This window comes from Scyliorhinus torazame, chromosome 7, assembly GCF_047496885.1.
Source record: "Scyliorhinus torazame isolate Kashiwa2021f chromosome 7, sScyTor2.1, whole genome shotgun sequence".
Taxonomy (NCBI): Eukaryota; Metazoa; Chordata; class Chondrichthyes; order Carcharhiniformes; family Scyliorhinidae; genus Scyliorhinus; species Scyliorhinus torazame.
Genome location: NC_092713.1, coordinates 23287462 through 23315037, shown reverse-complemented (window position 1 = coordinate 23315037; position 27576 = coordinate 23287462). Strand labels below are relative to the sequence as shown.

Here is a 27576-nt window from a genome sequence, read left to right as displayed (position 1 = left end):
AAAGGAGTTGGTTGAGGAGAGTTTGTCTACTGAGTCAGTATGGGTGGAAGTCAGAAACAAGAAAGGAGCAGTCACTTTATTGGGAATTTTATATGGACCCCCCAACAGCAGCAGAGAGATGGAGGAACAGATTGGGCAGCAGATCTTGGAAAGGTGCAGAAGTAACAGAGTTGTTGTCATGGGTGACTTCAACTTCCCTAATATTGACTGGAACCTCCTTAGATCAAATGGTTTGGATGGAGCAGATTTTGTCAGGAGTGGACAGGAAGGATTCCTGACTCAATATGTAGATAGGCTGACTCGGGGGGAGGCCATATTGGATTTGGTGCTTGGCAACGAACCAGGCCAGGTGTCAGATGTCTCGGTGGGAGAGCATTTCGGTGACAGTGATCACAAATCCTTGACCTTTACCACAGTCATGGAGAGTGATAGGAACAGACAGCATGGGAAGTATTTATTTGGGGGGTGGAAATTACACTGCTGTTAGACAGGAGCTGAGGAGCATAATGTGGGAACAGTTGTTCTTGGGGAAATGCACAACAGTAATGTGGGGGTTGTTTAAGGAGCACTTGCTGCGAGTGCTGGATAGTTTTGTTCCACTGAGACGAGGAAGGAATGGTAAGGTGAAGGAGTGTTGGATGACAAGAGAATGGAGCTTCTAGTCAAGAGGAAGAAGGAAGTTTATGTAAGCTTGAGGAAGCAAGGATCTGGCATAGCTCTAGAGGGTTACAAGGTAGCTATGAATGAACTCAAAAATGGACTTGGAGAGCTAGAAGGGGGCATGAAAAAACCTGGTGTTCTACACTTATGTGAGAAATAAGAGGATGATCAGAGTGAGAGTAGGACCGAACAGGGATAGTGGAGGTAACTTGTGCCTAGAGTTTGAGGAGATAGGGGAGGCCCTAAATGAATGTTTTGTTTCAGTATTCACGAGAGAGAGGGACAAGATTCTCCAGGAACATCCAGAGTGATTCACGCCCGTTTTCTCCCGGGCGTGGGGACATAACCCCATTAACAGAGAATTCCGCCCACTATCTCTGCGAATCTCTGAGTATCTTTTCCAACAATTTCCCTATCACTGACATCAAGCTCACTGACCTATAATTACCTGGATTATCCTTGCAACCCTTCTTAACTAATGGTACAACTTTGGCTATCCTCCAATCCTCTGAGATCTCACCTGTGGCCAATGAGGACACAAAGATTTTTGTCAGAGGCCCAGCGATTTAATCTCTTGTCTCTCTTAGTAATCCGGGATAGATGCCATCTGGCCCTGGGGATTTGTCGAACTTAATGCTTTTTAACACCTAACACTTCCTCCCTCGTAATAATGACCTATTCTAAAGTGTTTACACGTCCCTCTGAGACACCACCAATCAGCATGTCCCTCTCCTTGGTAAATACCGATGCCAAATACTCATGATGGACCTCACCTACTTCCTCTGGTTCTACACATAATTTCCCTCCTTTGTCCTTGAGTGGGCCAACTCTTTCTCCTTCTACCCTCTTGTTCCTAATATACGTATAAAATGCCTTGGGATTCTCCTTAATCCTGTCTGCCAAGAACATTTTGTGGCCCCTTTTTGCCCTCCTAACTCCCTGCTTGAGCTCGTTTCTACTTTCCTTCTATTCTTCAAGTGCTTCATCTGGTTTTTAGTTGCCTGTACCTCACATATGCATCTTTTTTCTTTTAGACAATATTCTTAATTTCCCTGGTCATCCAAAATTCTGTTCTTCCTTTTTACCGGCACATGCCTATCCTGCACACCCATCAACTGCTCCTTAAAAGTCTCCCACATGCCAAATGTGGATTTACCCTCAAACAGCCTCTCCTAAACACCAGCCTCCAAATCCTGCCTAATCTGGTTGTAGTTAACCTTCTCCCAATTTAGCACCTTCACCCTAGCACAACACCCGTCTTTTTCCATGAGTATCCAAAAGCTGACGGAATTGTGGGCACTGTTTACCACATGTTCTCCCACTACAACTTTGATGACCTGGCCGGGTTCGTTCCCTAGTACTAGGTCCAATATAGACTGTCTACATATTGATCCTAAAAACCTTCTAAGACACACTTAATTACCGAACAGTATTCAACAGCACCCTCACATAATTCAATGCAATTTCCCTTTAAGGGGGACAGACTTCCTTTAAGAACAGAAGAGTGACACACAATTCCACAAATTATTTTTCTTGGGATCCACTACCAACCTGATTTTCCCAGTCCACCTGCATATTGAAGTCCTCCAAGATTACTGTAATATTGCCTTCTTTATATGCCTTTTCAATCTCCTGATTTATGTTCTGCCCCACATCCTGACTATTGCACAGGGGTTCTCTCCATGTCTGCGTGGGATTCCTCCAGGTGCTCCGGTTTCCTCACACTAGTCCCGAAAGACGTGCTTGTTAGGTGTGAATTGGACATTCTGAACTCTCCCACCCGTGTACCCAAACAGGCGCTGCAGTATGGCGACGAGGGGATTTTCACAGTAACTCCATTGCAGTATTAATATAAGCCTACTGTGCTGCTCCAAAAAACATTGACAAGTTCAGGGAACCCCTATCTGTCCTATAATTAACAATGAATATTTGTTTCCCAGGCAGGACATTGGAAGTACAGCATCCTGAATCCTGGAAGCGACCAGATCATAACTATCACAGTAACATCCCGAGCAGCAGATGAGAAGATTCCCCCGTTGACAGTCAATGTGCTTATCAGTGAAAAGGATTCTTACGGTGGAAGGACAATCTATGCAGAAATCAGTCAGGGATTTTCACCAGTCATGTTTGCAAATGTGACAGCCATTATTGAACGGCCCACTGGTCGTCCAATTGAAGAGCGCCTTTCTGATGATGGTACAGGTAGGATACACAATGTAACACTGTGAAATCGAACATATACTGAAATTGTAAATGTTTGAAATGTGGATTTTTTTTCCAATTTTAACTTCTGCTACATCAAATGTCTTCCAAAAAAAGGACTGTTGGGATTTGGACCCGATCCTAAACACCAGAATAAGAAAATTATGGCTGGGGAATAACCTTACCCACAAAAAAGGATAATAACTTATTTTGGAATGCAAGCTCGTAAGTTGTATTATACAATCTAATGTCACTAGTCAAGGCATGGTCGTGAATCCTCGGACATCTGGGGTCTTTTCCTCTTCGTTCCTTTACCCTGGTCTCATGAGACAGTTCTTCTTCAAGTTTTAAACATAGTCAATCTACTTATAACATACATGTAAAACCCTTTTTCAGCATTAAAAATTTAGCTCTATGTTCCCAGCCTACCTTAACTGCTGGAACTGCATGTTTTTCCGCTACTCGCTAAGTGCTTTATTCTCTCTCGCTCTCTCTCTCTTTCTAACTGAAAGCAACTTCCTGAGAAAGATTGTTCACTTTTTTTTTCTTAAGGCCCTCAAGCTGGATACTAATAAGTAAATTGATTCTTACTGCAAACCTATGACTATCATAGGAGGTGGTTGTGTACAGAGAACATAGAACATACAGTGCAGAAGGAGGCCATTGGGCCCATCAAGTCTGCACCGACCCACTTAAGCCCTCACTTCCACCAATAACCAATCAAAACCTTTTTGGTCACTAAGGGCAATTCATCATGGCCAATCCACCTAAGATGCATGTCTTTGGACTGTGAGAGGAAACCGGACCACCCAGAGGAAATCCACGCAGACATGGGGAGAACGTGCAGACTCCACACAGACAGTGACCCAGCGGGGAATCGAACCTGGGACCCTGGAGCTGTGAAGCCACTTGTGCTACCGTGCTGCCCACAAAAGTGGAGTGATATTGTCACTGGTATTGTCACTGGACTAGTAATCCAGAGACCCAGGGTAATGCTCTGGGGTCCCGGGTTCGAATCCCGTCAGGGCAGATGGTCAAATCTGAATACAACAAAAATATGGAATTAAAAGTCTAATGATGACCCTGAAACCATTGTCGATTGTGGTAAAATCCCAACTGGTTCACTAATGTCCTGCAGGGAAGGAAATCTGCCCTCCTTACCTGGTATGTCCTACATTTGATTCCAGAACCACAGAAATGTGGCTGACTCTTAACTGCGCCTCCCTCCCCCCGAAATAGCCTAGCGAACCACTCAATTCAACGGCAATTAGGGATGGGCCACAAATACTGACCCAGCCAGCGACGCCCACATCCCAAGAACGAATAAAAAATAGGTAACTTCTGGATTCTTACAAGAATCCCCAACGTTTGACAATTACCCGTGGACTGGCCATGTCTTGAATAAATGCTCACCACCCAGCGGCCTGCCAGGTATTAACTCCTAAATTTGTTCTCTGACAAATGCTATCCCCCGGCAAGACCCCTGATACGTGACCTATTTTTATACCCTTTTCGCAAGTAGCTTTTGCAACATTCAGCCCAAGTCGACACAACTAATAACTTCTAAACAAATGTTTGCAATTGAAAAAGTGCTTCTGGCTTTCCGAAAACAACCTAACCTGAGCTTGTACCCAACATTTACAATCCTTGACCAATAGGAAGTGTGCTTTGGTTTTTCTACAATAAACTAACGTCACCTTCTACTTTTACTTACAATTCTAGCCCTTAGGCCATCCTGATAGCCAATCAGCATCGCGGTTTTGGCTTCTGCTTGCTGCTAATGCTGGATTCACTGGAGCACAAATGTGCAAATGTTCCCCAACAATACTTCAGTGCATTATTTCTTAAGGCTACATTACAGAATTTTGACAAAAGAGATGCCAACTTAAAGACTTCTGAACAACATTCCAGTAATTCATACAAATAAAAATAATTCACCATTAAGCTTAGGTATGGCACAGTTTGATGACTCAATCCTTATTCATTACACAACTACGTCAACAAGGTAAGGTCTAACAGCACAGAAAGGCTTTATGATGTGAGTTAATTTTTCCAGATCATTGAAACAGACAATAGGGATGGAACTCCAGTGAATTTGCTGATAGTGAGATGGGGGATATGACATAATTTTGGAAGAGATTTGGTGACACAGTCTGAAAGTTAGGTAATTTCGACATTCTGAATTCTCCCTCTGTGTACCCGAACAGGCGCTGGAGTGTGGCGACTAGGGGATTTTCACAGTAACTTCATTGCAGTGTTAATGTAAGCCTACTTGTGACAATAATACAGATTATTATAAATAGGTGGATAATTAAGTTTAAAAAAACATAACTTTATGGGCAATCTTGGTAAATCAAAAAGCTAGTTTTATTGCAGTGTGGGGAACTCCAAAATATAATAACTGAAGTGCAGAATATTTAGTTTATTACAAATGGGCTTACCCTGGTACTGGCCGCAGTTTATCAAAGGATTCACTGTTCTATGAAGACAGATGAGCTGTGTCTAGTAGGCAAGGCTGCCTGCAGATTTCTGATCTAACTTAGGCCAAGTTCGGCCATGAGGCAAACATTTTCTGGAACAGATTTGTGGAGATGCAGCCTCGAATAAAGCATTAACATCAGGAATGCGGTTGGGTTGAGTGACAAAGACTTCCTTACGTGATGCATTCCTGGACCTCAGCTCAGAGTTCGGACCTGATACATAAACAGAGGACTTACGTCAGCTCTCCCCAGACACGTTTTAGGCAACTGGTCAGCAGGGGACCCAGCCGAGGGTCCAGGACTGGATGGAAGATGGTGTTTGGGAGGTGATGGGTGTTTGAGTAAACCTTTTATTCGATTTATGTTGTTTTCGATACTGACAGTTTTATTGTTATCATTACATTGACTTGTGTAAACCCGAGTGACCCTGGAGCTTTCTATCAGCCTTGGAATTCCATAACCTGTGTTTCAACCGTATACAACAGCAGCCTGCCATAACTCAATGCAATTTCCCTTTAAGAGGGACAGACTTCCTTTAAGAATGGAAGAGTGGCTGCAGCACTGTTTGACACTCTGCTGAACATAGAGGCAGTGCAGCAGGCACTCGCTCCTGTGTTCTGTGTGTAACTGAGGTGACAGCGCAGGATTTACGTGTTGCCTACCTTCACCAAACCTGACACGGGCAAGTCACGAATTGTGACTACTGTGGCTGGATTATGGCACAACCCAATTATTAGTCTTAAGATTGTTATTTACATCAATAAATGATGCAATGTGTATCAATATGCTACAATTACAGTAATTCATCAGTGAAATATGCATGTTAGGATTTGAAATGAGCTCTTCCCTGATCATTCTATTTTGCACTTGTCATCAATGAATGAACCCAAGCACAGTATTGTTATTCCATTCTCCTCTCAGTGCCCAGATGTTTACCCTTTCCTGCTTGTAGGTGCTGATGTCGTCAAGAATGATGGTATCTACACCAAGAAGGTCTTTAAGTTTTCTGGATTTGGAAGATACAACTTTAAAGTGCGTGTAGAGGGAAAGGACGGGGCTACAAAGAAGGCAATCCGAACAGGGGCACGTGCCTTTTACATACCAGGATACACGGAAAATGGTAAAATGCCAAAGAAGATTGTGCAGAAAGCCAATTGCAGTGGTGTATGATTTTATACTGTGATGAACTATTGAGGTGTAAGTTCTCCGTGTGCATTGAGTGCTGTCAGTTGTAGCTGCAGCTGGGAAGATATTTTGCATAATGCATAAACCTTCTCGTAATTAATTGCAGGAAATCATACCGATCCTAACAACCCATATTAAGTCCTAAGTTAAATAATGGCGTTGGCTAATGTTGGAGACCCACTCACCCATGGGCAATGTCACCCCCCACACACATGGGCATTGCCCCATAACTGCCATGTTTTGGCACCCCACTATGGGATCGCTGAGGGGCCCCCTTTTCAGCCCTTCCCATGCCCCCTTTCAGGCTTCCCCTTCCAGGATCCCTATCTTTCATCGATTTCCCAATTTCGGACTGTCCGGCGATATAACCGGCCGGCTCCGATTCATGCCGGGTACGACATGGTTGTTAGATCGCGCCCAAGATCCATTGGACTTTCTTGAAGAGGAGACACAGGGATCTCAGCGGCCCTCCAGCCAAGACCCCCGTCATCTCTCTAAGATTCCACACAACAATGCAAACCCAATGTTAAATAATTCTATACAATACCACCTTGCGTATTCTAACATGGTACCAGTAATAAAAGTAAATTACTGTGGATGCTGGAATCTGAAACGGAAGAGAAAATGCTGGAAAATCTCAGCAAGTCTGGCAGCATCTGTAGCGAGAGAAAAGAGCTAACGTTTCGAGTCCGATGACTCTTTGTCAAAGCTAACAGACAGAGAAAGTGGGAAATATTTATACTGTGGAGTGAGAATGAAAGATGAGTCATAGCCACAGAAGCCCAGGGAAACCGGGTGCTAATGGCCACAGAAACCAAGGGGAAAGAGTGCTAATGGCAGTCTCCAGAGAGAACAAAAGGTGTGAAAGGTCAAACAGCAGGGAAACTAACATCAGAGGGTGAACTGTAGATGTGGGGGGAGGGGAAGGGGGAAGCAAAGAGGAGAAAGGTGCAGGAACGGTGGATAAGATTGGGGGGGGGAAATGAAATGTATATTAAGAAAAAAAGAAATGGTAAAAGACAGTTAAAATGAAATGGAAACAAATGGGTCGAGGTGGGGCTGATTTTCTGAAGTTGTTGAATTCGATGTTCAGGCCGGAAGGCATTCCTCCAGTTTGCGTTGAGCTTCTCTGGAACATTACAGCAGGCCAAGAACAGACATGTGGGCATGAGAGCAGGGTCTTTTGTTAAAATGGAAAGCAACAGGAAGGTCAGGGTCCTGAATGTGTACAGACCGAAGATTCTATTTTATAATCAATATATGTTAATCCTTGGAGAGAGATATCATTGTATGATCTTGATGTAATCCAGCAAATGTTGAACTGTAACGGATGGCAGTATCTCCGGAATCGTAGCTGGTGTTGAGTTCATTAATGTTAAGAATCAACACAATCCCACCAAAACATTTGCTATAGAATAAAAATAATTTGCCTCATCCAAGCCACACTGAATTTGCCACCTGGAACTATCTGGGAGGCTGATGTATTCTGTTCCTTTTATAAGGGATCAGAGCCAAAACAGCAAAATATTCCATAAGATATAAGAGCAGAATTAGGCCACTCGGCCCATCGAGTCTGCTCTGCCATTAGATCCTGGCTGATATGTTTCTCATCCCCATTGTCCTGCCTTCTCCCCATATCCTCTGATCCCCTTTATTAATCACGAACCTAATCAGACCACAAATATTCATTGTTAATAACGTTCAGAAAGAAACAGAAGAGAGCTTGAATGGAATGGTTAGATAAATGGTACAAAACTAGAGAAATGATACAAAATAAAATAAAACAAGCAAATTAACCAGCAGAGAGAAATAACAGTCAGGTTAAGAAGAAAGTTAAACAAAGAGAAGAAATTCAGGATAAAACAAGAGGGAGAAATGAACCCAGAAAATGCTGGAAACATTCTGCAGGGAAAGCAGTTTTGTGGAAAGAGAAATGTAAGGGATAGTTTTTAAGGTCTATAACTATTCGGGAAAACATGCTACTTGCTAGATTACGTGCTGGGCAGATGTTTCCCCTGGCTGGGATATCTTAATGTAAAGGGGCTGGATTCTCTGATTTTGAGACTAAGTGCAGACGCCGGCGTGGAAACAGTGGTGTTTTATGACAGCAGAAACGATGCAACAGCTGCACCGATACAACAACTCTAAATGGGCACGCACCATCACCACGTGGACGCAACCGGTTCCAAGAGAAACGGAGCTGGATTCGTCGGGTCTGTGATTGCCGCGCAAGAGGCTCATACGCTGCAGCCGCACTGAAACGATCCATCCCCCCACACACACACCGTCCCAGCCAACAAGATGGCTAGAAGGAGAGCAGAGCCACTGTTCAGGGACGCTGAGCGGGACACCCTCCTGGACGCTGTGGAGGAGAGGCGGTTGACCCTGTACCCTGGCCCGGGAGGAAGGCCACCATGCATCACCGTTCGCCATGCCTGCGCACAGGTGGCAGAGGCGGTCTGCGCCATGGGCAACGTTGTCCGGACTGGCATCCAGTGCAGGAAGAAACTGCATGACCTCATCAGGGCGGCCAGGGTGAGTAGGTAGCGCTGGGGCCCTGGCACAACCCCCCTTCCCCCCCCAAACACATTTAACCCAGATATTCCCCCCCCCTCCCCCAGGGGACGGCTGATCCCCCACCCTGCCCCACATGCCCGCACCCATGCCAGCCACAACTGGAGACCCTGGAGCTCGGGTCGGAGGAGGACACAGACTTTCCATCACAGCTGTCTCCAACACACTCCACCATCTCAGAGACCATCACCTCAGTTGTGCACATTAGTGAAGAGGCTCTTGGGACACTATCTGGTGCGCACCACGCATCGCCTCCGGTACAGCGGTTGGAGGAAGGGGCAGTTGAGGGGCCAGACCGTCGGAGGGATGACCAGCCCCAGACGTGTCCCGGGCTCCTGGAACATCCAGTCTAAACCACAGTGGAGATGCAGTCAGAGACCCAGAGATTACAGGAGGGGATGACAGCCGGCTACCAGCACCTGCTGAGTCCCCCTTGCAGGAGCAGTGGGCGACGGTCATGGCTGCCACCCAAGCCGACAACGCACGGGTGTGACGTCCGCGGTGGAGGCAATGGGGGCGGTGGTGTCGGATATGGGTCAGAGTGTGCAAGACCTGGGGCACTCTGTGCCAGTTAAGGGCTGAGGCTCAGGGCAGTGCCGCCCTCTCACAGCAGCCATGTGCCAGAGCCACCTGGACATCGCAGCGGCGATCCTCAGCGTGGCTCAGTCACAGTAGGCCATGGCTGAGAGCGTCAGCGGCATTGCCCAGGCGATGGCTGGCGTGGTGCAAACACTGGGCGGGGTGGCCGCGTCCAAGAGGTGGGTGTCCCAGTCCCAGGGGGTGGTGTCCCAGTCCCAGAGGAAGGTGTCCCGTTCCCAGAGGGAGGTGTCCCGTTCCCAGAGGGAGGTGTCCCGGTCCCAGAGGGAGGTGTTCCAGTCCCAGAGGGAGGTGTTCCAGTCCCAGAGGGGGTTGTTCCTGTCCCAGAGGGGGTTGTTCCTGTCCCAGAGGGGGGTGTCCCAGTCCCGGAGGGGGGTGTCCCAGTCCCAGAGGGGGGTGTCCCAGTCCCAGAGGAATGTGTCCCAGACCCAGAGGGAGGTGTCCCAGTCCCAGAGGGGGGTGTCCCAGTCCCAGAGGGTGGTGTCCCAGTCCCAGAGGGAGGTGTCCCAGTCCCAGAGGGAGGTGTCCCAGTCCCAGAGGGGGGTGTCCCAGTCCCAGAGGGGGGTGTCCCAGTCCCAGAGGGTGGTGTCCCAGTCCCAGAGGGATGTGTCCCAGTCCCAGAGGGATGTGTCCCAGTCCCAGAGGGATGTGTCCCAGTCCCAGAGGGATGTGTCCCAGTCCCAGAGGGATGTGTCCCAGTCCCAGAGAGAGGTGTCCCAGTCCCAGAGGGGGGTGTCCCAGTCCAGAGAGAGGTGTCCCAGTCCCAGAGGGACGCGGCCCAGTCACTGGCTGATGTGGCACGGACCCTCAGCGTGGTGACACAGTCCCAGACGGAGATGGTCCACACCCTGTGCTCCGTGGCCATGAACGTGCAGACCCTGGTCAAGACCAGAGAGGATGCCCAGAACTGGCAGCACCAGTTGGCATGGGGGGTCTCAGTGGATGGCTCCGCTCGCACCCCCATCCCATAGAGTAGCCCGGTGGCCATCGGGCACCCCGAGGGAGAAGGAGGTGCTGGGACACCTCTCTCTGGGACTGGGACTCCCGCAGGGGAGGTGCTGGAACAGCGCAGCACCTCGGACTTCACCCCCCCCTCCTGTCCCTGGTGAATCTGGTGGACAGCGGGCAGAACAGGGCGGCACCACGCCAACCGTGACGCCCGAGCAGCAGAGGGGTTCAGCCAGGCCGGGTCGCCCCAGGAGACGTGCACCAAGGGGATCCTTGTCATAGGGCAGGAGTCACAGCAGGCCGCCTCTGTAGTGATCTATATATCTGAATGTATGGGTGTATGTTGACGATATCATCATTTGGTCCACGACCAAGGAAGAACACATCAAACGCTTAAGAAAAGTATTTGGGACAATCAACAAGTTTGGATTAAAATTGAACCAGGCAAAGTTTACATTTGCACAATCATCTTTGAAATTCCTGGGAGCGACCATATCCTCTCAAGGAGTCAAACCTGACGATACAAAGATGGCAGCAATTCAAAATATGAAAACGGCAGAAGATAAGAAAGCTCTTCTGAGGCTTCTGGGTTTGTCAATTTTTGGGGCAAGTTTATATCAAACCTGTCATCGAGAACGTCTGCATTAAGAAATCTGATCAAAAAATCAACCACATTTGAATGGACACAAAGCCATCAAAACGAATGGACAGGTGTGAAACAACAACTAATGACCGCACCGATACTCCCTTTCTTCGACCCGATAAAGAGCAACTAAAATATCCACTGATGCAAGCCAAGGAGCAGTTCTCTTACAGCAAGATAAACACTCAGATTGGATACCTGTAGCATATGCTTCAAGAGCTATGCCTGCAACAGAGTGCAGATATGCACAGATAGAAAAGGAATATCTTGTATTATTGACGGGAATACTTAAATTCCATGGGCGGGATTCTTCGCCGGCGTGATTCTCCGTTACGCTGTCGCCCGGGGGTTTCCCGATGGCGTGGGGCTGCCCACAATGGGAAACCCCATTGATCGGCTGGCGTAACGGAGAATCCCGCCGGCGGGTCGGGGCATAAATGTGGCGCGGTGGAGAATCCCGCCCCATGACTATGTTTATGGACTGCCAACCTTTACTGTGGAGTCGGATCATAGGCCGTTGGTCCACATCATTGAGAAAAACGACATGACACCTAGACTCCAGTGTATCATGATGAAATTCCGAAGGTATGATTTCAACTTGACAAATACAGCAGGGAAAGAGCTTATCATTGCAGATACTCTATCACGTTCCATTGCCACAGAGAGCACACCAATGGAATTCATCAGAGACATAGAAGCTCAGGCTCAACTATGCACGGAGAATCTTCTGGGATCTGATGGAAAAACTCAAGTTAATACAGCAAGAAACAAAGAAAGCAGCAACTCTGCTGTGGGTAATGCACCATCTACAACATGGGTGGCCGAAAGGGCGTTGTCCTCAATACCACAACATTCAAACAGATTTAACAACAGTGAATGGTCTATTGTTAAGCCAAGATCAAATTGTTACCCCGCAAAGTCTTTGTTCAGAAATCCGACAGAAAATTCACGAGGGACACCTCGGTATTGAGAAACTCGTAAAAGGAGAGCAAGGTAAGCGGTTTATTGACCTGGGATCAACAGGGATATCACTGACATGGTCATAACATGCAAAACCTGTCAAAGACACCAACCTGCACAATGCAAGGGAAACTTCAACAACATGAACTCATCACATCACCATGGACAAAAGTAGGGATCGACCTCTTCCATGCAACTGGTCATGACTGCGTTCTCATCATGGATTACTATCCAAACTACCCGGAGGTTATGAAACTTCCAGATCTAACATTGTCTTCAGCCATCAAAACATGTAAAGAAACATTTTCGCGACATGGGATTCCACAAACGGTAATGTCCGATAATGGTCCATGTTTTGCTGGTTGGGAATGGTCAGAATTTTCAAACAACAACAATTTTCGACATGTGACGTCCAGCCCACACTATCCACAATCCAATGGGAGGTAGAAAAAGGTGTTCACATCATTAAACAACCCATCAGTAAAGCGAATGATTCACAATTTGACATACATTTAGCTTTATTATCATACAGAGCAATTCCATTAGTTTCAGGACTTTTACCACAATGCTATTCAACAGAGATATTAGAACTACATTACCAGCGGCCTGTAAGGACAGAAAGTTAGACACCAGTTAAGTTGGCAAGGGTGCAGGGCACCGTTTAGTAATATGAGCTAGGGCACAGACTGTGTATATTTGTCCACAATAAACACCTGTTAACACCGTTGAAACCTGCCCCAGTGCTCTGTCTGATGAGTGTGGGGGTGGGATGGTCAGTGCTGGTCAGTGGGAGTGGGGGGTGGGTGACGAGTGCAGGCCCCGTTGGTGGACCGTGCTCCCCCTCCCCCCCCCTCCCCCCCCCCCCCCCCCCCCCCCGCCCCGACTGTTCCCAGCACCCCACCCCAGGGATTCAATGGGACCGTGTGATGGACTGGTCAGCTCGCATGCAGGGATGACCCAGGTGGAAGGTGCTACTGTGGGCTTGAGTCAGACATTGTCTAACGATGTGGAGCACGGAACTCGTCGCAGAGCGGGTTGTCATCATCCTCCATCCCATGGACCAGACCCATTGTCACTGCCAAGCCAGTGCTCCCAGCTCATTGCGCCACAGGTATGTGTCGTGGAGAGGGTGTGCACGCGGGTGGTTTGGTGGTGTGGGAGGTGAGGGGATTTGGTGGTGTGGGTGGTGAGGGGGTGTGGGTGTGGGATGGTGGTGTCTGTGCCCCTGACCAGCTGCCCCCCTTCCCCTCCCCCCCCCCCCCCCCCAGTCGGTGAAACATGAGGCGACGAGGGAATCCCGTGCGTGCTGGTCATGGCGATGGCGTTGTGTAGCTTCCCGTGCCTGCCTGGGGTGTCATGTCCCGCTTATTGTCCCCCTCCCTCGCATTCTCCTCGTCTGACATAGTCTGCCCTTCCTTCTCATCCTCCTCCAGCGCATCACCCCTCTGCTGGGCTATATTGTGGAGAATGCAGCAGGCCACCACGAGGCGGCCGGCCCTCCTTGCCTCGTACTGCAGTGCCCCGCCAGGGCGGTCCAGGCACCTGAAGCGCATTTCCAGGACCCTGAAGCACCTCTCCACCACACTCCTGGTGGTTGTATGGGCATCGTTGTAGTGGGTCTCCACGTCGGTCTGTGGCCTCCAGATAGACGTCATCAGCCATGACCACAACGGGTATCCCCTGTCGCCCAGTAGCCAGCCCCGCAGCCGGGTTGGTACCCCACAAACATGTCGGGGATCACCGAGTGTGCCAGTATGAAGGAGTCGGGCATGCTGCCCGGGTATCGGGCATGATGCGCAGCTGTTGGTCACAGACCAGCTGTACGTTCATGAAAATGAAATGAATGAAAAATGAAAATGAAAATCGCTTATTGTCACAAGTAGGCTTCAAATGAAGTTACTGTGAAAAGCCCCTAGTCGCCACATTCCGGCGCCTGTTCGGGGAGGCTGTTACGGGAATTGAACCGCGCTGCTGGCCTGCCTTGGTCTGCTTGCAAAGCCAGCGATTTAGCCCTGTGCTAAACAGCCCCTGGGGTGGTAGCCCCTCCTGTTTGTGTAGAGCGGCCTGTTATCCGCAGGTGGCCGTAGGGCGACATGCATCCCCTCGATCACCCCCTGGACCCGGGGCATCCCGGCGATGGCAGCGAGCCCCGCTGCCCGGGGATCCTGGTGGTTGTGGTCCACATGGTAGTGGATGTACTGGCCCGCCTGGGCATATAGGGCTTCCGTGACAGCACGTATGCACCTGTGCGCCGATGTCTGCGATATCGCGGACAGGTCCCCACTCAGCGACTGGAACGACCCCGTGGCATAGACATTCAGCGCGATCATCACCTTGACAGTCACCGGGAGCGGGTGCCCTCCCCCACACTCCTGCGGTGCCAGATGTGCTATCTGTCCCTCTGCTCCTCCGTAGTATTTGCATGCCCGGTCCGGTGCATGCGGTTGCGGTACACGCGAGGTCTCATGCGGTGCCCCCTTGGCACCTTCTCCTCCTCCTCGGCTTGTTGGGCGGCCAGCCCTCCAAGCCTGAGCCCTGCCCCTCTGCAGCCACCTCCTCCTCTCTGAGAGGGCACCGCTCATGCTGCCGCAGGTCATCTCGCAGAGCTGCAGCCATCGCCATGGCGACCAGCATTATGGGTTGGTGTCCGAAATTCTCTGCAGGGGGTGAAAGGCCAACATGTTAGAATGCCGCATACTCCTGTGCCCACCCAGGTACCATGGGCTACATCGTGGCCCCGGTTGGCACTGCGGGCCCCACCCACGCATGACCCCCCCCCTCACCTCTGCCCCGTCGGTATCTGGCCCTGTGGGTACCACTGATCCTGGCACCCATCCCTACTGCCCTCACTAGGGGTTGCCTTGAGTGTGGCTCTGGATGGTCCCCTGGTGGGTGGCTGCTGGTTGCGCGGGGTCTTCAGGGGCAGGGGGTGCACGCTGTGGCAGGGCGTGGGGTGGGCGCACCCATACGGCCGGTGCCACTGTGTAGAACTAGAGGCTGGAGTGGGTGGTGAGCAAGCTGGATGCTGTAATTGCGTTCGGTGCCTGGGCACCGCCCCAATCCTGTGTGTGGGGGGGGGGAACACAACGGCTGCTCGGCCCGCCCTCCCCCTACCCTCCACTCCTCCTCCCCTCCCCTGGCCCTGGCAAGGTCCCCCCCCTCCCCGCCATGACCAGCACGGCCGGTGTCCTGGCCAGCAGCCTGCAGTCACTCCACGCCATTTCCTACCACAAGTGAACCACGCTGTCGGGAACTCGGCCCATCAGAGGCGGTGTATCGTGGAGGCCCCGGAACATCAAGTGTCAGGCCCGCTAATGATAAGCGTACTGTACTTTCAGCTGCGTGCTGAGTGCCGCTTTTACACCATTTTGCGGGGGTCGGAGCATCCGATTTAGCGTCAAACCAGCATCTACCGCCATTTCGGCGTCAAAAGTTATTCTCCACCCAATCGAGTTTCATGATTTTGCCGTCGGCAAACGGAGAATCCAGCCCCAAGATCTTCAATTCAGGGTAAGGGACGCGATCTAACCGAATTGCAACTGAGTCCCGTGTCGAACTCATTTAACCGGGTGTGCCATGCCGTAAAAGACCATGCCATCCAACAGGACTCTATTGCAAAGGGATTTGATCCCAATTCCTTGGGTGGATCAGGTATATGTATATAGAGTGAGACTCCATCTAACATGCCGATTTGCCAAATACTGATCCCGTTCATTGTGGACGGAATCCAAATCGTGACGTCTCGCGAGATTACAGGAGGCGTGGCAAGCCGGGCAAATCCTGCTACGTAGTGTGTAATTACCCGTAATTGCCGGCTGCGTCGCGCCCCAATTCGGGCGCGGCGGATAGATTCCGCCCAAGGCATTGACCATTTTGGACTGGGATTAGGAGAAATCTCTTCACTCAGAGGGTTATGAATCTTTGGAAATTCTAATACCGAGGATGGGCGGGTTGTCTTGTGAGGAAAGGTTGGACAGGTTGGGCTTGTATCCACTGGAGTTTACAAGAGTAAGAGGCGACTTGATTGAAATAGTTACGATCCTGAGGGGTCTTGACAGGGTGGATGTGGAGAGGTTATCATAGAATTTACAGTGCAGAAGGAGGCCATTCGGCCCATCGGGTCTGCACCGGCTCTTGGAAAGAGCACCCTACCCAAGGTCAACACCGCCACCCTATCCCCATAACCCAGTAACCCCACCCAACACGAAGGGCAATTTTGGACACTAAGGGCAATTTATCATGGCCAATCCACCTAACCCGCACATCTTTGGACTGTGGGAGGAAACCGGAGCACCCGGAGGAAACCCACGCACACACGGGAGGATGTGCAGACTCCGCACAGACAGTGACCCAAGCTGGAATCGCACCTGGGACCCTGGAGCTGTGAAGCAATTGTGCTATCCACAAGGCTACCGTGCTGCCCTCTTGGGAGAGAACCTAGAACTAGGAGTCACTGTTTAAAAATAAATGGTCGCTCATTAAAGATGGAGATGAGGAGAATTTTTTCTCTGAGGGTCGTGGGCCTTTGGAACTCTCTCCCTCAAAATGCGGCAGAAGCAGAATCTTTCAGTACTTTTAAGAGTTAGATTCTGGATAAGCGAGGGGATGAAAGGTCATCGGGGTTAGGCGGGAATGTGGAGTTGACATTTCAATCAAAAGCAGCGTTGATCTTATTGATTGGCGGAGCAGGCTCGAGGGGCTGAATGGCCCACTCCTGCTCCGAATTCCTATGTTCCTTTGACTCTTTCCCATTCTTAATGCCCACCATTGGGGTATGTTGGAAGGATTTGCTGATTGATCCTCAAACTGTCTGTCATTAAACGGTACCTTTCTTGGCCTCAGATTGTTTAGCCAAAGCCAGAAAATTGTCCTGTGGGAAATTGCAGGCTACTCAGGTAGATCAAGTCTTTTTGTTGAAGGGTATTGCCAGTTACGTTTGGGTTTAAGAAAGACATGTCTCCCTTTCCATGTAGGCGTGATTCAAATAAACCCACCACAGCCTCCAATCAACTTGGAAGGTCTTGCGACTGAGTTAGGAGATTTCAGCAGGGTCAAATCAGGAGGAGCAATTTCAGTTCCCGCAGGAACACCCCCTGTTGATGTTCCACCGTGCAAAATCACAGACCTTCAAGCAACAATCGTCAAAAATAAAGTTGAGCTGGAATGGACAGCGCCAGGAGAAGACTACGATCAGGGAGCAGGTAATTGTTGCTCAATTGAAGTTGCTTATAAAGACCATTTCTATGCAGCAGTGATTTGAACAGATTGTTGATGAATGCTGATGACCAGTGGAGATATCTCACACAGGCTTGACAGGTCGAATGGCCTTCCCCTATCGCCCGGTCATATTTTCAGCCTTATTCAAGCAGCATTTCGAGGTGGAGTAAATACTATCCGATGTATCAAGTCGAAGATCACCTATATTTTTATGATGCTTTGTGAATGCATTAATTTCCTTTTTTGTTTTTGTTTCTTAGCGTCTCGCTATGAAATGAGAATGAGTGACAGCCTCCTACAGCTACGGGACAATTTCTCAACAACTGCGCCGGTTAACTTGACCAGCATGAACCCGCAACCATTTGGCTCGAGGGAAACTGTCGCATTTGTTCCTGAAAATACAGAATTGAAAAATGGGACAACTGTCTATTTTGCTCTTTGTGCATATGATAAAATCAATCAGCCCTCTGCAATATCTAATGTAGCCAAGATTTCTGTCTATGTACCATGGATTGAGCACCCAAAAGGCAATAATGGTAGGTTGGAGGTTGTTTGCAGTGTAATTGTTGTCACGATTCTTGTGTGTTTGATCATTTGGGTCATTAATTACGTGGTGCAGAGAAGAAAATGTAGAACTTATGTACCAGCATAATGTCCTTTGTTAAGAACTCCGCTGATGTTAGATGTGAGGGTATCTGTAGGATTTACTAATTGTTTGGGGCCTTTAAGGAATGAACTAAACACATACTGGAGAACAAAATGATTCTTAGAAATACTGAGTCTGCAAAAAGTAGAATCAATTTATATGGCACGGCACAGTAGCACAGTGGTTAGCACTGTTGCTTCATAGCGCCAGGGTCCCAAGTTCGATTCCCGGCTTGGGTCACTGTCTGTGTAGAGTCTGCACGTTCTCCCTATGTCTGCGTGGGTTTCCTCCGGGTTCTCCGGTTTCCTCCCACAAGTCCCGAAAGACGTGCTGTTAGGTAATTTGGACATTTTGAATTCTCCCTCAGTGTACCCAAACAGGTGCCTGAATGTGGCGATGAGGGGCTTTTCACAGTAACTTCACTGCAGTGTTAATGTAAGCCTACTTGTGACAATAAAGATAATTATATTATAATAAATGAGTGAACTATTGAACCCTTAAGGTCATGTCTGCAGATACTAACAATGTTTTGAAGGATATACTATGTAAGCCCTACCTAAAGAAACAATATGAAGACACATTCAGAGAATTGCAACAATCTAGTAACATAGTTAGGCGAGAAACTAATAATGACATAAAGACTTTAAACCGGGAGAAAGCGCATGGGAAACATTAATTAATCTTGAGTAAATGATTAATGTCTAATTAACTAATCAGTTGTTGAGTGATTGACATCTTTCTGAATGAATCAGGGGGTCTCAGCTGAGACCAAAAACCAATGAAAAATGAGTATGGGGCTAAACTATAGATAAGGATTTCTTTAAGAATATGATTGTATGAATAATTTTTCTGAGGAATTCTAGCCTTCCGGAATTCTTTAATAATCTGTTGAAATTACTTTTATTTTGAAGTATTTTCTTTACCTTTTTCTTGTGTTAATGTTTTTAATGATTTTTTGCTGTATTCTGACAAGTGTATGTATTATTTTGCTCTAAGCTTTGATTCAGTTCTTGCACAAGTGTATTGAGTGAAATTTTAGTAATAAAGTGTGTTTTGGACACCGACATCAACTGGACTGAGTACCTTATTTTTGGAAGAAGAAATAAGAGATCCTTAGTACCCCAATGGTATTAAGGCAGTTTGGTAGCACAATGGCTAGCACTGTGGCTTCACAGCACCAGGGTCCCAGGTTCGATTCCCCGCTGGGTCACTTTCTGTGTAAAGTCTGCACGTTCTTCCCGTATCTGCGTGGGTTTCCTCCGGGTGCTCCGGTTTCCTCCCACAGTCCAAAGACGTGCAGGTTAGGTGGATTGGCCATGATAAATTGCCCTTCGTGCCCAAAAAGGTTAGGATGGGTTATTGGTGGAAGTGAGGGCTTAAGTGGGTCGGTGCAGATTCGATGGGCCGAATGGCCTTCTGCACTGTATGTTCCAGGTTCTTAAAACCTAGAAGGGTTACTTGGAATGCGGGTCTTAAGAATGTATTTTGTCAATTTGGTATAATGTGAGGAAAGATATGCAAACCAGTGAGGAAAGTTCAATCTTGTACCCATTCAAATAAAAGAATGTTTATAATTATGTATGATGTGGAGATGCCGGCGTTGGACTGGGGCGAGCACAGTACGAAGTCTTACAACACCAGGTTAAAGTCCAACAGGTTTGTTTCGATGTCACTAGCTTTCGGAGCGCTGCTCCTTCCTCAGGTGAATGAAGAGGTATGTTCCAGAAACACATATATAGACAAATTCAAAGATGCCAAACAATGCTTTGAATGCGACCATTAGCAGGTGATTAAATCTTTACAGATCCAGAGATGGGGTAACCCCAGGTTAAAGAGGTGTGAATTGTGTCAAGCCAGGGCAGTTGGTAGGATTTCGCAGGTCAGATGGTGGGGGATGAATATAATGCGACATGAATCCCAGGTCCCGGTTGAGGCCGCACTCATGTGTGCGGAACTTGGCTATAAGTTTCTGCTCGGCGATTCTGCGTTGTCGGGCGTCCTGAAGGCCGTCTTGGAGAACGCTTACCTGGAGATCAGAGGCTGAATGCCCTTGACTGCTGAAGTATTCCCCGACTGGAAGGGAACATTCCTGAACAACGTTGGCCGAGTGCTGAGGTGACCGTCCTTGATGGAGACGAGTGTGTCCAAGAATGCAACTGATTTTGGAGAGTCGTCCATGGTGAGTCTGATGGTTGGATGGAACTTATTAAGATCATCGTGTAGTCTATTCATACGCGGTACATACTCGTGCGACTCGGCCAACGTTGTCTACCTCATACGCTGCAGGAAAGGATGTCCCGAAGCGTGGAACATTGGCGAGACCATGCAGATGCTGCAAGAACGAATGAACGGACATCGCGCAACAATCACCAGGCAGGAATGTTCCCTTCCAGTCGGGTAACACTTCAGCAGTCAAGGGCATTCAGCCTCTGATCTCCGGGTAAGCGTTCTCCAAGGCGGCCTTCAGGACGCGCGACAACGCAGAATCGCCGAGCAGAAACCTACAGCCAAGTTCCGCACACATGAGTGCGGCCTCAACCGGGACCTGGGATTCATGTCGCATTACATTCATCCCCCACCGTCTGGCTTGCGAAATCCTACCAACTGTCCTGGCTTGGTACAATTCACACCTCTTTAACCTGGGGTTACCCCATCTCTGGATCTGTAAAGATTTAATCACCTGCTAATGGTCGCATTCCAAGCATTGTTTGGCATCTTTGAATTTGTCTATATATGTGTTTCTGGAACATACCTCTTCATTCACCTGAGGAAGGAGCAGCGCTCCGAAAACTAGTGACATCGAAACAAACCTGTTGGACTTTAACCTGGTGTTGTAAGACTTCGTACTATAATTATGTAAACACACACAACAGGAAAAGTCACAATTTTCACCAAAGGTACACTTAACTACAATTATATTCTGGAATTCATTTCGTTACCACCTATCTACATCACTGGTCACTGAGAAATGTCTCGTCACAAACCAACAACCCATGCAGTATAACTTCATGAGCTAAAGCCAGAAAATAGTTACCACCCATGAGTGGGTGGCTCTGTGGCACGGTGGTCAGCACCACTGCCTCACAGTGCCGTCGACACGGGTTCAATTCCGGCCTTGAGTGACGGTTTGTGTGGAGTTTGCACTTTCTCTCCATGTCTGCGTGGGTTTCCTCCGGGTGATCCGGTTTCCTCCCACAGTCCAAAGATGTGCAGGTTAGGTGGATTGGCCATGATACAATAATCCCCTTGTGTCCAAAGATGCGCAGGTTAGGTGGGGTATGCGGATAAGGTGGGGTGTGGGACTGGGTGGAATGCTCTTTCAGAGGGTCGATGCAGACCCGGTGGGCTGTTTGGCCTCCTTCTGCACTGTCAGAATTTTATGGTTCTATGGAGTTACCTTTAGGTTCAGGAAACCTTTCTTCGGTTTAACCTTGTAATTGTCTGAGGTTTTCAAATCAGCAATTTGTAGCCTAGCAATCTGCCTTCTGGGAGAGTTCCTCTTTCCAGTTTGGTGTGGCTATGATCAGGTTTTCCAGCAGCTTCTCTTTCTCCTCTCCACTTCTCCTGTCAGTTCAGAGCTATGTGCAACTGATATACCATATTTTCCTTTTGATCTCCTTCTATCGAAACAACTTGCGTTAGAAATAAGGGTTTTAGCATATAAGTGTGAACTGTATTCTTAAGTCTCCACTTTGAACTCATCTCTCCTGCAGTTTTAACACCTACAATTTTATGCTCCGTTGTTCCCCACTTAACTTAAGTAAATTGTTGTTCACCCTGCTTCTAAGATAATTCGCAGACAGCTGCACTCTCATCAGTTCCCCTTTCATCCCATTATTCAAAGATTTTTTATCCAAATCTTAAGTCTTTACTTTATTCAAGCTACTTGACACCTTGCAATAGGAATGAATATGAAGCATGCAGTTAATGAGATTGACCATTCAAACACTCGATCAGATTACAAATTGTACAAATAAATACATGGGGGGTGGGGGGGGGGGGTCGGAAGGGGGGGGGGGTCGGAAGGGGGGGGGGGTCGGAAGGGGGGGGGGAATCTACAGGTTTTCTCCAATATTTATTCCATTTTCCAGAGTTTTCATTGGATTGGAAGAGTTGGGAAATCTGCATGTGTTTAAACCCCAATAGTATCGTAGGCGCACTCCAGCATTTCTCTGGACTTTGGTAATTTTGGGTGTTCTTACAAGGAAGGATTCTGTATAATTGATGTAATTTTGCATGAATGAATAATATTTCTTGTAATCTGAGTATAATGATTTCATGGAGTGGCTGATACCAGCCATCAGAGGTTTATAAAGAGGGTCCCAAGGACATTGACATTATTTGGAGGGGATCCACACACAAAAAGTTACAAATTTATATAATTCAACTTCCATACGGGCCACCATCAACAACAAAAACCTACGTATAAATTCTGTCCTTAATGTAGCAAAATGTGTCCATGAGGACCACAGATGGAAATAAAGGTGGAAAGGAAGGCTGAACCTTGGATGGGTTGGGGGGGGGGGGGGACTGGGGAAGAGGTGAGATGACTGAGAGCCTGGTCAATGAGTAAATGTTTAAAGGATCAGGTGAGGTGTAAAGGGGAAATCTTCATTTGGGCCACCGTTTTGAGAGGGCAGCTCGATGCCGAGGGCTGGAGGATGCCCTCCCTCCTCCCCAGCAACACAGATCTTGCCCCCCCCCTCACAAGTAGAGACATCCTTCCCCCTGCACCCATCACGGAAATTGCTGGGTCACCCACCCCACAGCACGCACGCATGAGGGCGACCCGACCCCCCCCCCCCCCCTCCCCGGACCCTCCCATCAGAAACCACATCAGAGACCCCCAATATCAGAGCCCCTCCCATATAAGAGCCCCCCCCATTTCAGAGATCCCTTATATTAAAGACCCCCCTCATCTGTCACCCCTGCCTGAAAAATGAAGAGCAGTCACTGCTTTTTCACATACCTGTCCCTTACACCAGCTGCCTCAGACAGAGGTGCAGAAAGCAGCAGCTGGTACTTCATAGAAAGCTAAAACCACAACACAAGGCTTTAAACCCCCTCAGATCCTTTGAGTGGTTAGTGGCGTAGAGTTGCCAATTCACTAAGTGGCTGTAGGGTGCAGGGCCACTGGTGACTGAAGACCAATCCCTTACTTACGTCTAACCTAAATGTCACCCACAATGGTATTTATATCGCTGTCTATTTTGTTCCCACAATTAACATAAATATCCCCACACATTGATTAATTATTTCAAAATATGGAGGGTTACAACTATATAATTACGTAGAATTAACATTTCAGATTGATAAAACTTTATTTAAACAAAATTACACTACTCAGAGAATCGGAAAGTCACACTGCAGTATCCCTGCGGATTTCTTGACCCAGATACTCCTAGACATAGAATCACACAAGACTGAAGGAGGTCATTCAAGGTTGCAATGTTCACCATCGATAGGATGCACTGCAGGAACTCACCAAGGTTCCTTCATCAACACATTCCAAACCCATGATCTATACCACCTAGAAGGGCAAGGACAGCAGACACATGGAAACACCACCACCTGGAGGTTACCCCTGCAAGCCACACCCCACCGTGACGATGAAATATATCACCGTTCCTTCACTGTAACTGGTCCAAAATAATAATAAATGTTATTATTGTCACAAGAAGGCTTATATTAACACTGCAATGAAGTTACTGTGAAAAAACCCTAGACGCCACATTCTGACGCCTGTTCGGGTACAGAGAGAGAGAATTCAGAATGTCCAATTCACCTAACAGCACGTCTTTCGGGACTTGTGGGAGGAAACCGGAGCACCCGGAGGAAACCCACGCAGACAAGGGGAGAATGTGCAGACTCCGCACAGACAGTGACCTAAGCCGGGTATCGAACCCGTGGCCCTGCTGCTGTGAAGCAACAGTGTTAACCACTGTGCGACTGCGCCGCCCACGGAACTGGAACACCCTCCCTAACAGCCCAATGGGTGTGCCTACATGGCATGAACTGCAGCGGTTCAAGAAAGCAGCTCACCACCAGCTTCTCACGGGAAATCAGGGACGGGCAGCCATTGCTGGCCTAGCCAGCAGGGCCCACACCCCATCAACAAAGAGAATGAAACTACTGACTGATCGTTAACTTTGTCCCGATTCCAATAAAAGCAAAAAACGATACTTTCACAATAAACAAAAGGCTATGCCCAGAGGGCAGCTGATACTTCTGGGAAATCACAGTTGGAAAGACTTAGTGTTGACAGGCAAAGGTGTATTTTAATCTGAGCATTGAAAAGAGTTGTACTGAAATTTTAGTCATCATCACATTAGTTTACTTTGCTAACTCCATATTTTTTTCACCTTTTCCGTAATTCAATTGCCCTTCGTCTTTTCAAAACTGGATGAAGAGGAGATTGAGGGATGGCCTGAAAGGACGATGTAAAATTGTGAAAACATTCAACAAGGGGATTGGAGAAAATATATTTTGATTCGTGAGGGGGTGTAAAAAATGATAAGGTCCTCAGTGTAAAATAGCCCTAATCCAAGTGTAAATCCTACAAGGAATTCCGGAGAAACCCATGAGTCAATAGTGGAACTTACAACTGCGTGGAGTAGTCGAGGCTGATGCTATAGATACATTTTAAGAGGAAACTAGATAATTACACAGTAAGAAGTTTTACAACACCAGGTTAAAGTCCAACAGGTTTTTTTCGATGTCACTAGCTTTCGGAGCGCTGCTCCTTCCTCAGGTGAATGAAGAGGTATGTTCCAGAAACACATATATAGACAAATTCAAAGATGCCAGACAATGCTTGGAATGCGAGCATTAGCAGGTGATTAAATTTTTACAGATCCAGAGATGGGGTAACCCCAGGTTAAAGAGGTGTGAATTGTGTCAAGCCAGGACAGTTGGTAGGATTTCGCAGGCCAGATGGTGGGGGATGAATATAATGCGACATGAATCCCAGGTCCCGGTTGAGGCCGCACTCATGTGTGCGGAACTTGGCTATAAGTTTCTGCTCGGCGATTCTGCGTTGTCGCGCGTCCTGAAGGCCGCCTTGGAGAACGCTTACCCGGAGATCAGAGGCTGAATGCCCTTGACTGCTGAAGTGTTCCCCGACTGGAAGGAAACATTCCTGCCTGGTGATTGTCGCACGATGTCCGTTCATTCGCTGTCGCAGCGTCTGCATGGTCTCGCCAATGTACCGCGCTTCGGGACATCCTTTCCTGCAGGGTATGAGGTAGACAACGTTGGCCGAGTCGCACGAGTATGTACCGCGTACCTGGTGGGTGGTGTTCTCACGTGTAATGGTGGTATCCATGTCGATGATCTGGCACGTCTTGCAGAGATTGCCATGGCAGGGTTGTGTGGTTGTACCCACCAGGTTCCGCACACATGAGTGCGGCCTCAACCGGGACCTGGGATTCATGTCGCATTACATTCATCCCCCACCATCTGGCCTGCGAAATCCTACCAACTGTCCTGGCTTGACACAATTCACACCTCTTTAACCTGGGGTTACCGCATCTCTGGATCTGTAAAGATTTAATCACCTGCTAATGCTCACATTCCAAGCATTGTCTGGCATCTTTGAATTTGTCTATATATATGTTTCTGGAACATACCTCTTCATTCACCTGAGGAAGGAGCAGCGCTCCGAAAGCTAGTGACATTGAAACAAACCTGTTGGACTTTAACCTGATGTTGTAAAACTTCTTACTGTGCTCACCCCAGTCCAACGCCAGCATCTCCACATCATAGATAATTACATGAAGGGAAAATGAATAAAAGGTTAAGTTGGAAAGATGAAATGAAGTAAATAGAGTAGGAAGAGGCTGATGTAGAGTCACACACGCACAAACACACACACACACATGCACACACACACGCTTGCACATACACATACACACACACGTATGCACCCAACACACATACACACACATATATACACACACACACACACACACGCACAAACACACGCACACACACACGCATGCACACACACATACACACACATTCACCCAACACACATACACACACACATATATACACACGCACACACATGCACACACACCCGCACATGCACATACACACACATACACACATGTGCACACACACACACACACAAGCACACACCCACACACATACACACACGCACGCACAAACATACACACATACACATACCTACACACACACACACACGCACACACATGTCGCGCGAGGCCTTCATCACAAATTGCGACAGTCGAAACATCTCTTGAGATTCAATGGAATCTCGAGGTGTGCCGTGATCTGGACCGCGCTCCCGCTGAGTGAAATCCAGGCCTGCAAATTTAAATGAGCTATTAGGCTCATTAGGACACGTTTGGAACTGGTTCATAAAGTCGTGAGCCAGTGGTGATGGCACCTCGGGGAGTTGAGGCCACTGGGTGGTTGGGCACTGGGCTGGGTGGTAGCCTGGCATTCCCCATGGCAGCTGTGCACCTTGGCACTGCCACCCAGGCACCATGTTAGTGCCAGGCAGCCCCCACCAGGCTGGCAGGAGCATTGCCAGAGTGCCAGGCTGGTAGTTTAAAGCTGCCCAGGTTCCTTGTTGCTCATGCCAGGGGTCTGATCCAGGGAGGGGCCTTGTCCATAAAAGATGGGGTGAGTTGGAGCTCAAGAACCCTGAATGTGGTACATTGGGTAGAGTGTGAGAGGGTGTCTTGAGGCCTTTAAAAATGGCACCCCCAATCCATGAGTAGTCTTCCTGCACTGGTGAGCTCAGCATGCCAGTGCAGGAAATGACTTAAAGAGTGGCCTTGACGGGAGTTCTTCGCCGAGGCCAAAGAGAAGGCAAAGTGCTGTTGAATAGTGGGGTCTTAGCGCCGAGAAACACCTCTTTAATGCATTATTCAGTCACCAAGAAAGCACAACAGCGCCTATACTTCCTCAGGAAACTAAGGAAAGTCAGCATGTCCACATTGACTCTTACCAACTTTTACAGATGCATCATAGAAAGCATCCTATCAGGCTGCCTGGTATGGCAACTGCTCGGCCCAGGACTGCGAGAAACTTCAGAGATTCGTGAACACAGCCCAGTCCATCACACAAACATGCCTCCCATCCATTGACTCTATCTACACCTCCCGCTGCCTGGGGAAAGCGGGCAGCATAATCAAAGATCCCTCCCACCCGGCTTACTCACTCTTCCAACTTCTTCCATCGGGCAGGAGATACAGAAGTCTGAGAACACGCACGAACAGATTCAAAAACAGCTTCTTCCCCACTGTTACCAGACTCCTAAACAACCCTCTTATGGACTGACCTCATGAACACAAAACCCCTGTATGCTTCACCCAATGCCGGTGTCTACGTATTTACATTGTGTACCTTTTGTTGCCCTATTATGTATTTTCTTTTTTTTCCATGTACTAAATGACCTGTTTGAGCTGCTCGCAGAACAATACTTTTCACTGCAC

At 48.2% G+C, this 27576-nt stretch overlaps 1 protein-coding gene across 1 annotated transcript in view; it reads left to right on the top strand.

The window, feature by feature from the left end:
- LOC140426088 (calcium-activated chloride channel regulator 1-like) overlaps nucleotides 1-19178 on the top strand; it is an 80083-nt gene extending 60905 nt beyond the window's left edge. The window contains exons 11-14 of the mRNA XM_072510431.1: nucleotides 2601-2862; nucleotides 6295-6462; nucleotides 17223-17450; nucleotides 17727-19178. Coding sequence (XP_072366532.1) covers nucleotides 2601-2862; nucleotides 6295-6462; nucleotides 17223-17450; nucleotides 17727-18118 — 1050 coding nt within the window. The 3' untranslated portion in view covers nucleotides 18119-19178. The remainder of the gene's footprint in view (nucleotides 1-2600; nucleotides 2863-6294; nucleotides 6463-17222; nucleotides 17451-17726) is intronic.
- The last annotated feature ends 8398 nt before the right edge of the window (nucleotides 19179-27576 follow it).